Raw genomic sequence first — 15126 nt, forward strand, 5'->3', positions numbered from 1 at the left:
ACAATTATAACAAACTTATTACAATTACTTTCCTAAAAAACAAATAATATGTGATGTGGTTAAATCTTCTAATACTTTTTATCTTTTATATATGTAATTTTAGTGTTTATATTATTTTTAACAAATCATCATCATAACAAATTTCGATGAAAAATATTATTAAAAGTTTGCATGTTTAAAGAGTTAAAACTATTATTCGCGAATTCTTACATTAATAAAAGAAGTTTAAACTGTAATATCGTTATATTTAACATATTAGTAAAATTTGTTTAAACGCACATATGTACATAGAAGAGCATTAAATTAACAAATTTCTATTATATATCCACTTGTGAGTATTCATCATGAAACAGGCAGTGCGTATACGTAACTTTACAGGAACTACGTTAATGGTGGTATAATCGACTATTTCTTGGATAAAAATAGAATAGCACTTGCGTAATAACCACTAAGCTCTTGGTATTAAGTTGAAGTTTTTAATATATACAAGAAGTTTTGGAGTAATTTAAAATGTAAATTGTTCGATTAACAGGTTGTATTTCCATAATTAAATATTTTCTTTTATTTTTTTATTTACCACAGGTGATTCATACATTACTGCAGATGAATTTGTAACAAAAATAGTTTAAAGTTTTATTATAAATCAATTGAAATTAGAAATAATAAATTACTAAGAACTTGAGAAACAATCAATAATTTTAGTAATAACTGGATTATTTTGCGATAAAAATGTATTAATATTATTTTAAACAAATTCTGCAGAATGTATTTGTCAGATTTTTTGAAGCAAATAGACTTAAACGTGTTATCGCATAGAAACTCGTGTCTGGTCTAGCTTGGAATGATCTGAGAACACATAATATAGAAAAAAATTCCGATAACACTAAGAATTACTGATAATATATTTATGTATAATAATATTTGCTTCAATCCCAACTTTTAATTTAATAATTTAAAAATCTCGCAGTTTTCCCTCTTCGAACGAAGTGACCCAAAAAGCTTGTTTTGCAGTTAATTTTAATTTTATAACATCAGTACAGTTTGGACGAAATTTTTTAGGACGAAAGCACATTACAAATATTTTTTTTTTTACTTTTTAAAATATATTTTTATTTAAAATTTTTTTTTAATTTTCGGATTTTTTTTTTAAACTTGTTAATATTTTTTTTAAATAAAATTTTTTTTTCTCATTTATTAAAAAAATTTAATTACATTCTCAGTATTTTTTTTCTTTTTGAATCTTGTTGAGATTTTTAAGCGTTTTCAAAGTATTTTAAACTTCGGACTTGTTTTTAATTTAAATGTTATTTTAATTTAAAATTTTTTTATTTTTAAAAATTGTTTATTTTTTCAACAAGTAATTTAAACATTTATAAACATTTCCGCAATTTTTGTTTAAAAAGTTTAAAATTTTTTGTTTATAATTTTTTAATTTTTTTAATTTTTGTTACTTGCTGATTGTGACTAAGTGTTTTCAAATTATTTTAATGTTCGAAATTTTTTTAAATTGTTATTTTTAAATTGTAATTGTTGTTTTTAAATTGTTAAAAAAAAATTTTATTTTAAATTTTTAAATTTTTTTAAATCTTTAAAAAATTTAAAAATTTATAAATTTTTTTATTTTAAAAAATTTTATTGTAAAAAATTGTTCTTATATTTTTTAAATACAATTTTCGATATTTTTTACTGTTTGAATTTGGTTGCGATTTTGGAGTGTTTTCAAAATATTTCAAATTTCGGCATTTTTTTTTAATTTAAAATTTTTTTATAATTTTTTATATTCATAATAATTATGATTTTTATGAATTCAAAAATTTTTGTAACAATTTTATATTTTTATAACGTTTTTATTATAATTTTTTTATATCCGTTTTTCTGGGCTGTTAATAGTTTTTTTATACAAAAATCGAAATTTTATTATTTATAACATTAATTATTAGTATGTATGTATATTTAAAATATTTAAGTATTTTTAAAAGCAAAATTTTAGTTTAATTATTTTAACTACTTTTTCTTAATTTTCTTATAACAATTTTAATTAATTTTTCATAACAAGTTTTTCATATTTTTTTGTTAAATACTACAAAATTTTTATTTTTTCGCGTTTTTATTTAATATCATTTATAAATATGTTAAATGTTTTCAAAATAATTTTTTATGCAAAAATGGGAATTTTATTCATTAAATGAAATTTGAAAATGAATAACGTCATTTATTATTATATTTTATTTTTTTTTTTTTGTTTTAATTAATTAAAAAAAATTAATAATATTTAAATTTATTTTTAATAACAAATTTTATTTTTTTGCATTAATTATTATTTTATAAATTAATTTATTTTTTTACTTATCTCTTTTTAACTACTAATTTTTTATTTTTTCATTTTATTATTTAATATTATTTAAAAAATATGTTCAATGTTTTCAAAATAATTTTTAATATTTTTTATACCATGATTGTTGTGAGCCCTGTGTCGTATGAGTAACATCACATCCTTTGAATGGAAACTTTCTGTTGCGTATACGCACCTGCACACATGTAATAACTAACAACAGCTCAGCTGGAATTGACGTAAATAAAGCAAGCAGGGCAATTTTACATTACTGGAATATTACAAATGAGTAACTGTGGTCGGCTTTCGGTATGTATGTATGTATGTACATGTATATATACTTCCTGCTGAGTGGTTAGCTGCATGCTTTGCTGTTGTTGTTGCTTTGCGGTTTTAGTTACATTGAAAAAAAAAATCATCATAGCAATTAAGCACAAAAACAAGGCTTAAGCTGAAATTGTAACTAAAGCTGCGCGCAACAACAACAACAACAACAAGGTAATGTGTGAAGCACTGCGAGAGCCGTGAGCAAGAGCTACTATGCGCGAGACGAACGAACTGTCAATGACTCAGTGACCGCTACGCTGAGTAGTCGAACTTGGTAAGGAGATATGACATATGAATACGCTAACTAGCGGAACTTACCCCCTTGGCATACATTCAAGCAACACATACACACATATATGGTCATATCAGCGTATGAGAGTGAGTGAGTGAGTGGGTGAGTAGTAGTGTAGTGTTGGTGTTTTTATGCTGTTACTCGCATGCGCATGTGTATGTGTCTGTGTTCGCTGAGCATTGAGCGTCTAACAGAACTTTGAAGAAAGAGCTGCTTTGCGCTTGATTATTGCAAAATCCACAAAATTGTGGAGGAAAGAATAACAACAACAACAGCAATAAGAATGGTAAATGGAGTACTCAGACTCAGTAGATTTTGAGAGCGCGGAACATACAATGTATCTTGTAGTCCAGCAACAAAACTAAACTAACTCAACTAACTAAGACACAAGCAACAACAACAACAACAACAATTCCAAAGTAAATGTAATTGAAACCGATACTGACACTGAGCAGAGCAAAATCAGTTGCCGAATTGGCAACGATTCAAATGCAGAGCACAATAACATAAAGCCGCCGCTACAACTACAATTACAACTACAAATACATGCGCGGTAATTCAAGCAGATAACAACAACAGCTATATAGCAGAAAACACATACATGCAAAATATACATTTGTACCAATAATATCAGCGCAGAGCAGAAGGCAATTACAACAACAACCACAACACCAACAACAAATAAGCAGCTGAAAAAAGAACTTTCCGATTTTCATAATAAAAAGGTTTCCACTAAATGACGAGCCGTTTAGTCGGCTATCGATGCTGAGGAAAGTGAAACGCGACACGCCAAACACCAAACAACGACAAACGTCCACTGTAAACGCGCCGCAACACAAAAGATTGTGAATAAAGTAGGAAGGAAAAACATTACACAAAATTGAAAATATACGTAAGCATAAAGTGTACGTGCGCGTTACTAACGTAAATAAAACGCAAAAAGTGTCAACTTGAAGCGCTTAAAGTTTCAATAAAGAAATAAATAAAGGCAACGTGTACGTTTTGTGGCTCCAACAAAGTGCGATTAAACGAATTTTGAAATATTTTTTTTTTTTGTAAACAACGAAAACACTACTTTTAGTATTAAACAAAAATATAAGTACAAAATTGAAAAAAAAAATTGTATGTAACAGTATTTCAAAAAAAAATTTCAAAAAAATAATTAAATTTTTTAAAAGAAAAAATTTTTTTTTAATTTAATTTCAAATTTTTAAGTAAAAAAAACACATAACCAAAATGAAGCAGTTAAGTGAAACAGTCGGCCAACAGCAACTAAACGGCATTGCCACCATAAGTCAGCAACAGCAACAACAACAACAGCAGCTGCCGTCAACAACGGCGTTACAGCGCCATTTTGCAGAGGATTTGGCAAGTAACGGCGAACAGAAACAGCAGCAAACGCAGCAGCAACAGCTGATGCATACGCTGCCGAACAAGAATAGTATGCAGCTGGCATTAACGGTAAATGGCAGTAATGGCAGCATTAGTGGTACAAGTAGCAGCGGCAGCAACGGCAACAACTTTCTGGTACAGAACGGCAAGAATGGCAGTGAAAATGGTGAGCATGTATTTGAGATTTATATATGGTCATGCATACATACATATGTACCTATATGTGTTACGAATGTTAAGACGCATATAATATAGATATGTACATATGTGTATATATGTATGTACGTGTAGTTGTATGGTCATCTGGGTGGAGAGCATAAGTAAATATTTTTTGTCTGCGATTGGCTATTGCTATGAATTCTAAAAGTGGTTTATTAATGTTTTTATAACATACAGTGGTGAATATTTAACAAAAAAACATAGACAACAAAAAAAATCATTTTTTTTTTAATTTTTATAAAAATATTTCGTATAAATATTTATATATATTTTTTATTGTTATTTTGTTGTTGTTATTTTTGTTGTTGGTTTGTCAAATCCTATATTTTTTTTAAATAATTTTTGCTTTTGTAATATGCACACTGATGTAAAAGTCATCAAACGACCACCAGCTGATTTGAAAATCTTAATGCTGAGCTCAGTAAATTGCATCATTTCTTCTATGTCACATTTTCTATTTTACAGTCATTTATTTTTAATTTAACAAAATTATCATATTGTAAGATAAATGCATTTTGCAATATCTGTGTGTCCCTACATGCAATAATTTATGTAAACATTTAGGTATTAGAATAAAATTTTGGTGTTAGAATGAAATTTCATTGACTTATTGAGGTGTTAAAATTAGAAATTTATGCAACTAAATCATTGTCACATAGTACTCCTAAAACGGTGATATGAAAAAATACAAAAAGTGCTGTAATTCATATACGAAGTGTGTTCAAAAAATAACGAGATCTATCGTTTTTGGAAAAAAAATATTTATTCATTCGTCTACATTAATGTTATCGGCTCTAAAATATTCCCCTCTCGATATTATGCACTTCTTTCAAACATCGAAACATTTCTCAAACTCGATTTAAGGCATATTGCTTTGGCGCTTTCAGCTATTTCTCGTACGCTTGTAAAACGACGACCCTTTAAGGTTCTTTTTATTATACTCTCGCAACAAAAGTTGCTAAAGAGAGTATTATAGTTTTGTTCACATAACGGTTGTTTGTAACACCCAAAACTAAACGAGTTAGATATAGGGTTATATATACCAAAGTGATCAGGGTGAAGAGTGGAGTTCACATCCGAATGTCTGTCTGTCCGTCCGTCCGTCCGTCTATGCAAACTGTAACTTGAGTAAAAATTAAGATATCTTGATGAAACTTGGCACACTTATTTCTTGGCACCAAAGGAAGGTTGAGCAAAATCGGACCACTGCCACGCCCACAAAATGGCGAAAACCGAAAACACATAAAGTGCCATAACTAAGCCATAAATAAAGCTATGGAAATAAAATTTGGTATGAAGGAGCGCACTATGAAGGGGCATATTTGGATGTAATTTTTTTGGCGTAGTGGGCGTGGCCCCGCCCCCTACTAAGTTATTTGTACATATCTCGCAAACCAATAAAGCTATATAAACCAAACTTTCTGCAGTCGTTGTTTTTAGCCACTTCCTAATAGAGTCCAAAAATGAAAGAAATCGGATAATAACCACGCCCACCTCCCATACAAAAGTTAGGTTGAAAATTACTAAAAGTGGGTTAACTCATTAACGAAAAACGTCAGAAACACTAAATTTCACATAAGAAATGGAAGATGAAAGCTGCACTCAGATTTTTTTACAAAATGGAAAATGGGCGTGGCGTCGCCCACTTATGGGTCAAAAACCATATATCAGGAACTTATCGACCGATCTCAATGAAACTTGGTTTGTAATAGTTTCCTTACATCCCAATGATATGTTGTGAAAATAGGCCAAATCGCTTCACAACCACGCCTACTTCCTATACACCAGAACTTTGAAGACGATCTGAATCGTTTACTTTACAATATATAAAGTAAGCACTGGTGAAAATATCGGTGCAGAACTTTGCACAAATACTATGTTAATAGTGTGGCAGCCCCATTCTAAAAATCGCCGAAATCGGACCATAGGTTTTTAAGGCCCCATATATCGAACACGAGGACCTCGAAGCTTCTAACCTAATATTATGGTTTCCAACTTTCAATGGACTTTATACAATTTTTATCACGAATATGTGGGTCAAATTGTGTATTATATAATATAAATAAAGTTAAATAAATAAATTGCGAGAGTATAAAATGTTCGGTTACACCCGAACTTAGCCCTTCCTTACTTATTTTTGGAAAGATTTAAAAAGTTACACGGAGTTATGTAGTGGTAAATATGGGGCATCTTTACATATTGAATTCAAGAACATTCAATGAAGTGTGTCAGCTTTTAATAAACGAAAATCGCCAAGCTCATAAGAAACGTCTAACATTATCGGTTTCTATATACAAGCAATGAATACAGCTGGAGAGTTTATCGTACTTCAATCTCAATTACCACCAAATTAACTACTATACATTTTAATAAAAGCAGAGAATACGAAATTATCTATTATTTATCTAGATGCTGTTCGATATTTAGAATATATTCATAAATATTCATATTGAACTAAAAAGTAGTTTTTCTAATTTTATTTTTTTCTAATAAAAACTCTCAACGGATTTTACATCGTTTAAAGAACTGTAAATCTATGATTTATGCAAATCATACACATATTTTATGTGAAAATGAAATTTATGAATAAATTAGTTGGCGTAAATTTATTATTTTTTGGGGTATGAAGACCATTGACTTAAAGTAACTCTAACAACTGACAGATGACAATCAGTGTGACAGTGATGGGGTCCCGTGCTTGATGCTCTTGACATTCTGAAATAACTGAAACGATTGATACAATCATAACAGTCCCATAGATTTGGAAGCATTTACAAAAATGTCGCCAAATAATGACTGCATTGCTGTTTCCGAGCCTCTTCAAAATTATTTGGCAATATTTCGAACATAAATGTCAAACACATGTGCTTACTTTGTCAGCTGGTTTAGTTTGAAGAAATTATGAAATTCTACACCTTTAAAACGCCCTTTTATTATTTTCAACTGTGAAATATTTCAATGCTTCAAAATCAACTTGTCTATTTAAATTATTTCCTACATAATTTTATACAAATCACCGATTAAGTTCAATGATTATTCAAGATATGTTGTTGTTGATTTATATTTCATTGTTGCTATGTATCGTATCAGTTGTTCTGAGCGCAATTTTATTAATTTTTTAAATGGCTCATCCTTATCATTTCTAAAATAGTAAATACAATATACTCGTACTACGGCGTAAGGCAAGTGATAATTTTGAACTCATGTTCAAAGTTGATTTCATTTTCATGGTTTTTGTTTTATTATTTCGTTGTTCCAAATTCAATTTCAAAATATAATAAGAATTAATGGAACAGAAATAGTACCTGTGATGAGCGAAGAAAATCTGATTTTTTGAAGATATTTTACAGATGTTGATGTACCTTGGATGTTAATAAGTAGTCGATAATTACTCTAGGCAGTTTTTAAATGTACTATTTACTTGTTGTTGTGATTTTTTTGCTAGAAAAAATACTTCAGATTTCATGAGTTCTGCGGTGCATGATTGCTGTACAAATAACAGCAGCAGCAGAATATACCATGTAGAGTCTAAGTCTAGTCTAAGTTTCATGACAGACATAAGCATCCACTGACTTTTTAGAATCAATGTTTTATAAAAAATCGAAAATGGGCGTGGAGTCGTCCACTTTTGGGTAAAAACTAATATCTCAGGAACAACTCGACCGCTTTCAACGAAATTTGGTACATAATATTTTTTTGATAGCCTGATGTTACGATAGGTGAAATCGGTTAACAACCACGTCTACTTCCCATATAACACAATTTCGAAGTCCATTCATTCACCTTGCAATATATAAAGCAAGAACCAGCGAAGATATCGGAACAAAACTTTACACAAATATTGCATCACATCACTTGTGGAAAAATTGTCGAAATCGGACTATAAATTTCCAAGGCTCCAGATTGTCAATGGATAATTTTTTACCGAAAATACCGGTAAATCTCTAAGATATTTTAGGGAAATTCATAGAGAATCCTTTATCTTCCAATAATGTGTCTCAGTGCCAAAAATGGTTGAAACCGGGTCATAACTTCCCCCAGCTCCCAAAAATACGATGTGCTTTATACAGTACATATCGGTTAATATGTGAGATATCTTAACAAACTTAAAGCTTAGCATAGTTTTGGATATAATGTAACTTGGTGTTGAAAATTAGTGAAATCGGCACAGGAATTATCTAGACTCTCATATACTATATATAATGATTTTCGTCATTCTAATGAGCTTCATGCCGTATAACTAATATATCCAATCTTGTCATATACATATTTTAGTGCAGTTCAATCAATTTTTTGCATTTCTCGTAATCAAGTAAGCGCGCGAAAACCTTTATTGGACCAGTTCCTAAATTGAAACTTTAAATTAAAAACACTTAATTAAAAACTCTCGATTTCTAAGCTTTCAGTGGCTTTGGAAAAACTTTGTATTTAAGAAGAAACTAAATACTTGATACTTTTAAAGTCATATTTCAAGGCATCCCATCAAAACCAAATGGATTTCTGGACGTCACTTGACACCAGCTGGAAGGCTAATAATGAAGTTATTAATATTATATAATAAGCTACTCGGAAGTTCCGCTTCAAAGCTTTCACCTCGATATGCGGCTCCTTTTACATTTCTACGCAGTGTCACTAAAATGACTTAAAATCACTTTTATAGCGAAGGTCACACAAATGCAACCTTGTATAGTGCTATAAAATATGAAACCGTTATATGTATATATTTAGATGAAAAGGTCATAATTCACCGTAAAATTGTACGGTTGCAATGTGGTTAATGCTTACGCACAGTTTTGCCTTCTTTTCCGCTACGTTTGAGATGCACCGCTATATAAGAAAATACGTATATGTTATATACATAGATTTGTGAGTGTGTGTGTTCAATGTCAATTTAACACCATAAAATGCTGCGATTAAATTTCAAAACACAAAGGCCTTTCACACGACTTCGCCAAATGGCTGAAATCAATATCAATATGCACTTGTGGTTTATGTGCACTTCGTTGCATACCGACCGAATCTTACAGCATACAATGGATACTTTTCATAGAAAATAACATTAGAGAATTGTGCGGTTCTGACTGCTACTCTATGGCCCATTAAACAGTAAAAATTCCTAACAAATAAATTTAATGCAACTAACATTCCAGACATACGAGTATGTTTGTGTATTTTTATGATTATTTGTCTGTTGTCTTAATTGTGTACACAGGTTTCTATGTTGTGCCGCCTCATAGAGGTGACCCTTTACCACATTACCTGTTATGCACTCGCATCTATTTACATACATACAGATAAATGTATGTATTTGCTGATGAAATACCTTAGAAATGGTAGCAATTTGTATCATAAAAATAATCTCAAATTGCAGGCTTTAAAATACTTATAATTAAATTACAACAACAGCATTGTTGGCTAAATTGATGAGAGATTAAGCGGAATTGACAATTAGAAATGGGGGCTTAGACATTTATCAGTTATATTTTACATTATTTATTATTTTCTAGTGAGTTTGAATACGTAGAAAAATTTTAATTCATCTCTAAACAAAGATTTTTATATAAGAAATAATGTGATCTCGAGGACCACAGATAATTGAAGGCATGCAACAAACTTAATCTTTCCCTCGGACAATATTTGCATCGTTAGGACTTTCTTTCATTAATTTTCAGTGCCGGTATTTAAATTTATATGAACAAGTAAGGAAGGGTTAAGTTCGGATGTCACCGAACATTTTATACTCTCTCAATTTATTTAAGAAATTTTATTTACATAACACACAAATTTCCCCATAAATTCGGCATAAAGTTTAATAGAATAACGAAAATAGTCATATATTGTATATGAGGGGTGAGGTAATTCCTGAACCGATTTCATTCATTTTCATCAGCAAGGTGCACTATATCCAAGACTATACGCTCACTTAATTTTGCTAAGATATCTCACATAATAACCAATACATATATGCGGAATAAAGCCCACCGTATTTTTGAAAAACCTATAATTAGGTATATGTGATCTAGGAGATGTTATGACCCGATTTTAATAATTTTTGAAACAGAACACTATTAGAAGAAAACAATTTCCTCTGAATTACATTAAATTATCTAAGAAATTTACCCATATTTTCAGTTAAAATTTACCCTTAGGCGCTGAGTTCAACATATTCGATATCTGGGGCTTTGAAAAGTTATAGTCCGATTTCGACAACTTTTTCACAAGTGATGCCACAGTCTCACTAAAAAGGTTTGAATGACTTGAACAAAGCTAGGTAGTTGGGTACCGTTCCTTTTATTGGACCATTTAAGAACTTGTGGAACGGTGTCAGTAGTAGAGTTGGCGGCGATATCTTTCAAGTTCTAAGATTTCGTGCTAGTTTTAAGTTAAAATATAATGTAAGCTTGCATATCAAAAGGACTGAAAAATAATTATTTAAGATACCATGTCTCTTAGCCATTATCGATATTTTATCCAGCTAAGATTAAAAAAAGAACGCCATATTTTAGTTTTAATGTTATTTTCTTCGTCATTCTTCATATATTTCTTGGTAAATGGGTATATATTATAGTTATACAGTGGAACTTCTCTAACTCGAATCACCATAATATTATAGCAAAAAAAACTTCGAGTTAAAGAGACTTCGAGTTATGGAATTTTCATTCAAAAATATAATTTTTCAAAAATGAGTAAAATATTGATTTATACCCAGTTGTATTTATTTAATTCTGTTGCACTTTGCAATTGTTTGGCTGTGTAATATCATACTTTTTGTTCGCCTCCATAAGATATAGAGGCACTCTTCTAAAATTCTACCTCGATTTGATTTTTAAAATTCGATTGGAGAATTACGGAAACTCATCCGTTATTGGTCCATCTGAATATTTCGATAGTACATGGATAAATGTCGTTATAGAACTAAGGAAAAAAGAAAATATTAAAATGTATAATTTCGACAGATCAATAACTACTCGCTTTTTGGTAAAATTTTCACCACATATTAGCACGAAACAATTCGTTGTAATAAAAAAATAAAAAGTCCTTCCTTAGTTTACTAGATATTTTTATTTCAAAGATTTGTGCAAAATTTCAACAATTGAATTTTTGAAAACTGTACAATTGAAACTGACGAATCTCTGATCTCTTAGAATTTTACTCGGTTTGATTTGAAATTTTTGTATAATATTTTATACATATTGTACTATTTAATAAGATAAACATTTGTTCGGAAACTATTCATGACATCTCTTGAGGTTCTACTTAAATGTAGAGTTTGTTAAAAAATATTGATACAGATATTTTGGTTTTAAGATCATCTTCATGGCACTCATCCATACATATAGGGTAATTTTTCAGAAAATAATTATAATTTGATTCGTTTTGAATTAGAAATAGATTACCATTTACATATAAGAAGAACATTTTGAGTAATATTTACTGCTCCTAAAAATAAAAATTTTGTAATTAAACTAAAATACAATATTACTTCTAAATTATGAATATTGACTTAATTATAATATTATGAATGCAAAATTATATAATTATTGGCATTTCTAGCACATGAAACAGTTAAAAAGCAACAATTACAATTATCTTATATTTGAAAAGAAAAAATTGTTGTTTTTTCCATAACACTACAACGGGCACTTGTTTGTATAACAATTAGAAAGGCGCTCAGATGCTGTGCGAAAAACCAATAAATACGTTATTGACTTTGACATTGAAAAAATAAACAAAAAAGAAACACACTGAGTAAGACATTAAAATTTTTAATTTTTGCAAGTAGCCACAATTACACTCAAGCACTGCCTGCATAACGAAATCCCACGAATATACATACATATACGAGTGTATATGCACATATGTAGTTACAGCAACTGTAAAAATCATTGAAAAAAGATCAACTGCCCGCTGTGAAATTAAAAGAAGACAATAGAAGAAACACTGAAGTGTTTGAATGACTTGATGTTTCAATTTGAGAGTAACGCGTACATAACTGAAGTTTGAAAAGCGGAGTGTAAGCTGACGTTTGGGCAAGACACATACGACTCGTGTGATTGACAGCTCGGATTGACGGTTATTTGCAGCGTTGAATGTGGCGGCATGACTTTATTGCTTGACGATTATGTGTGCTTAGAGGGAAAAATGCGCTTAGAAATCATAATCATTTTTTAATTAGTCACTTCAAATAAGTGTATATTTTTTGTATTTTTTTCAATTTTTTTTATAATTCATTTTTTTCGTTCCAATGTACGAGTGAACTACTTTTAAAGTGCGGCGGACATGAAATTCCTTGAAGGTTAAATGTTGGACTTACACACATACACATATATGCATATATCCAGCTACATAACTGTGTTTCTGGCATTTTGTTGTTGCTTGAGTCTCTATGGTTTTACATATATTTTTCTTAACTTGTTAAGTGTGTGAGCTTGAAATAATTAACAATTTGTTGTTATTATTGCCGCTAAGCCGCACAGCTGACGGCCGATTCGTTTTAACTTTAACTTTTTATTACGATATTCTTTTTCGCATGGCTATTGCTGCCGCACACATTGGCAATAAAATAACGGGCAGCTGAATGTCAGCCAGCAACTGACTTCGCTTTGGCTCTTTGTTTTTGTTTCTTTGTTTTTGCACTGCATTCTTTCAGCAAACGCATTTGCACACACGTTGCTACGTTGCTGTAAACGTGATTTTTAGTTAATTCACATATGAATGATTGCGGTCAATACTGACTTACATGTGTGGCAATTAATTTCATTAACATGCTTTGCATTTTTTTATTGTAAGATATGGACAAATACTATAGGCTCGATTTCTTTGTTTGCATGCGAAAATTGTGTTAAAAAAAAAAAAACAAATTAAATTATGAGAATTCAAATTAATGTGGATTTTGTTCTAACAATTTTAAGTGAATAAAAGTTTATACAATATTTTTTTATATTTAAAGAAGTAAGGAAGTGCTAAGTTCAGTTGTAACCGAACATTTTATACTCTCGCAATTTATTCATTTAATTAAATTCGGCATAAAGTCCACTAGTATAACGAAAATCATTATATATAGTATATGTAAGTTGGGGTATTTCCTGAACCAGTCTAACTAATTTTTCCCATCAAGCTGCATTCTTTGTAAGATCCTACCGCTAATTTAATTTTGCTTAGATATCTCACATATTAACCGATACGAGTATATGCGGAATAAAACCACCGGATGTTAGAAAACCATTATATTATGTATACGGGGAAGTTATGACGCGATTTTTTAATGGACAAAGATCTCCTTTGAATTGCTATAAAAAAATCTAGGTGATATCCGGTATTTTCAGTAAAAAATTATCTACAGGCACTGAAGTCTTCATTTTCTATATATGGGGCTCTTTATAGTCCGATTTCCAAAATTTTTAAATTTAAAATAATTCCATCTGGGGCCTTAAAAAGTTATACATACTTCGATTTCCATATTTTTTTAAATCAGTCATGCCACATTTCAAGTGCTGTGTATTTGTAAAGTTTTGTTCCGATACCTTCATTGGTTCTTGCTTTACATATTGCAAAATGAACGAATGCGATGGATTTCAAAATTGTGATATAAAGAAAGTAGGCGTGAACCGATTTCGCCACCATTTTCCATCCGTAACAGAAGATATTATGTACCAAATTGAACCAAAAGTGGACGATGCCACGCTCATTTTTCATTTTATCAAAACAATATCGGCCAAATACCAAATACCCCTCCTGGTAAAGATCTCCTGTACCAAATTATACTTTAATAGCTTAGTTATAGCACAATAATCTAATTTTTTGGACGTGGCAATGGTCTGATTTCGCCCAATTTCAATAGCAACCGTACTACAGTGCCAATAAATGTGTGTACTAAGTTTTATCTTAGTTTTTACTCAAGTTATCCGTTGCACGGACAGACAGAAGAATTCTGTGAAACATGTTGCAAGAGCATATAAATATTGAAATTTATTTTCTTCTCTTGTTATCTTCATATTCAAGTTGTTTTTGGGCAACACAACTCCACTTTATATAGAATTTTTATATTTACTGACTAAAAATTCTGACTTCAAGCGATCCCTGTGTGAGATAGAGGTTTTACAACTAAATTTTATACCATAACCAATAACAATCCCATAATTTACACTGCTTTGAAATGAATAATCAATTATTTTTATATATTTTTTTTGATTTTCGGAAAACTATTTCATTTGTTATATTCTGCATTTTTTATGATTTCTCCGAAAATTAACAGTAGTTTATTCTAATTTAATTCGAAATACCTTCTGGCTCATGTAATTAGCAATATAATAACAACAATTAAGTCATAAATGTATGTTAATCGCCTTCAATCAACCTTTTCCTGAATCAATAATATGATAATGTTTGTTGTATAGTATCTGTAATATGAGTATATTGATTGTTGTAATTCTAACAAACCAATTTCTGTGATACAAACACCTGCTGACTTAATTTAAATAGCTATTTAATAGCTGATTTTCCCACACCCTTTCGAAATACTATTGCTCTGACGAGTAACACTTGTTTACAAAATGAAAGTATT

The 15126-nt window shown here is 30.1% G+C and overlaps 1 protein-coding gene across 2 annotated transcripts in view; it reads left to right on the top strand.

The window, feature by feature from the left end:
* Positions 1-3692: 3692 nt before the first annotated feature.
* The window catches only part of LOC105220620 (GTP cyclohydrolase 1-like), a 38259-nt gene continuing 26825 nt past the window's right edge, over positions 3693-15126 (top strand). The window contains exons 1-2 of one of the 2 annotated variants that reach the window (XM_054234452.1): positions 3693-3843; positions 4167-4509. In XM_054234452.1, coding sequence (XP_054090427.1) covers positions 4188-4509 — 322 coding nt within the window. In that variant the 5' untranslated portion in view covers positions 3693-3843; positions 4167-4187. The remainder of the gene's footprint in view (positions 3844-4166; positions 4510-15126) is intronic. The other variant, XM_054234453.1, reaches the window with a different exon arrangement.

Source organism: Zeugodacus cucurbitae, chromosome 6, assembly GCF_028554725.1.
Source record: "Zeugodacus cucurbitae isolate PBARC_wt_2022May chromosome 6, idZeuCucr1.2, whole genome shotgun sequence".
Classification (NCBI taxonomy): Eukaryota; Metazoa; Arthropoda; class Insecta; order Diptera; family Tephritidae; genus Zeugodacus; species Zeugodacus cucurbitae.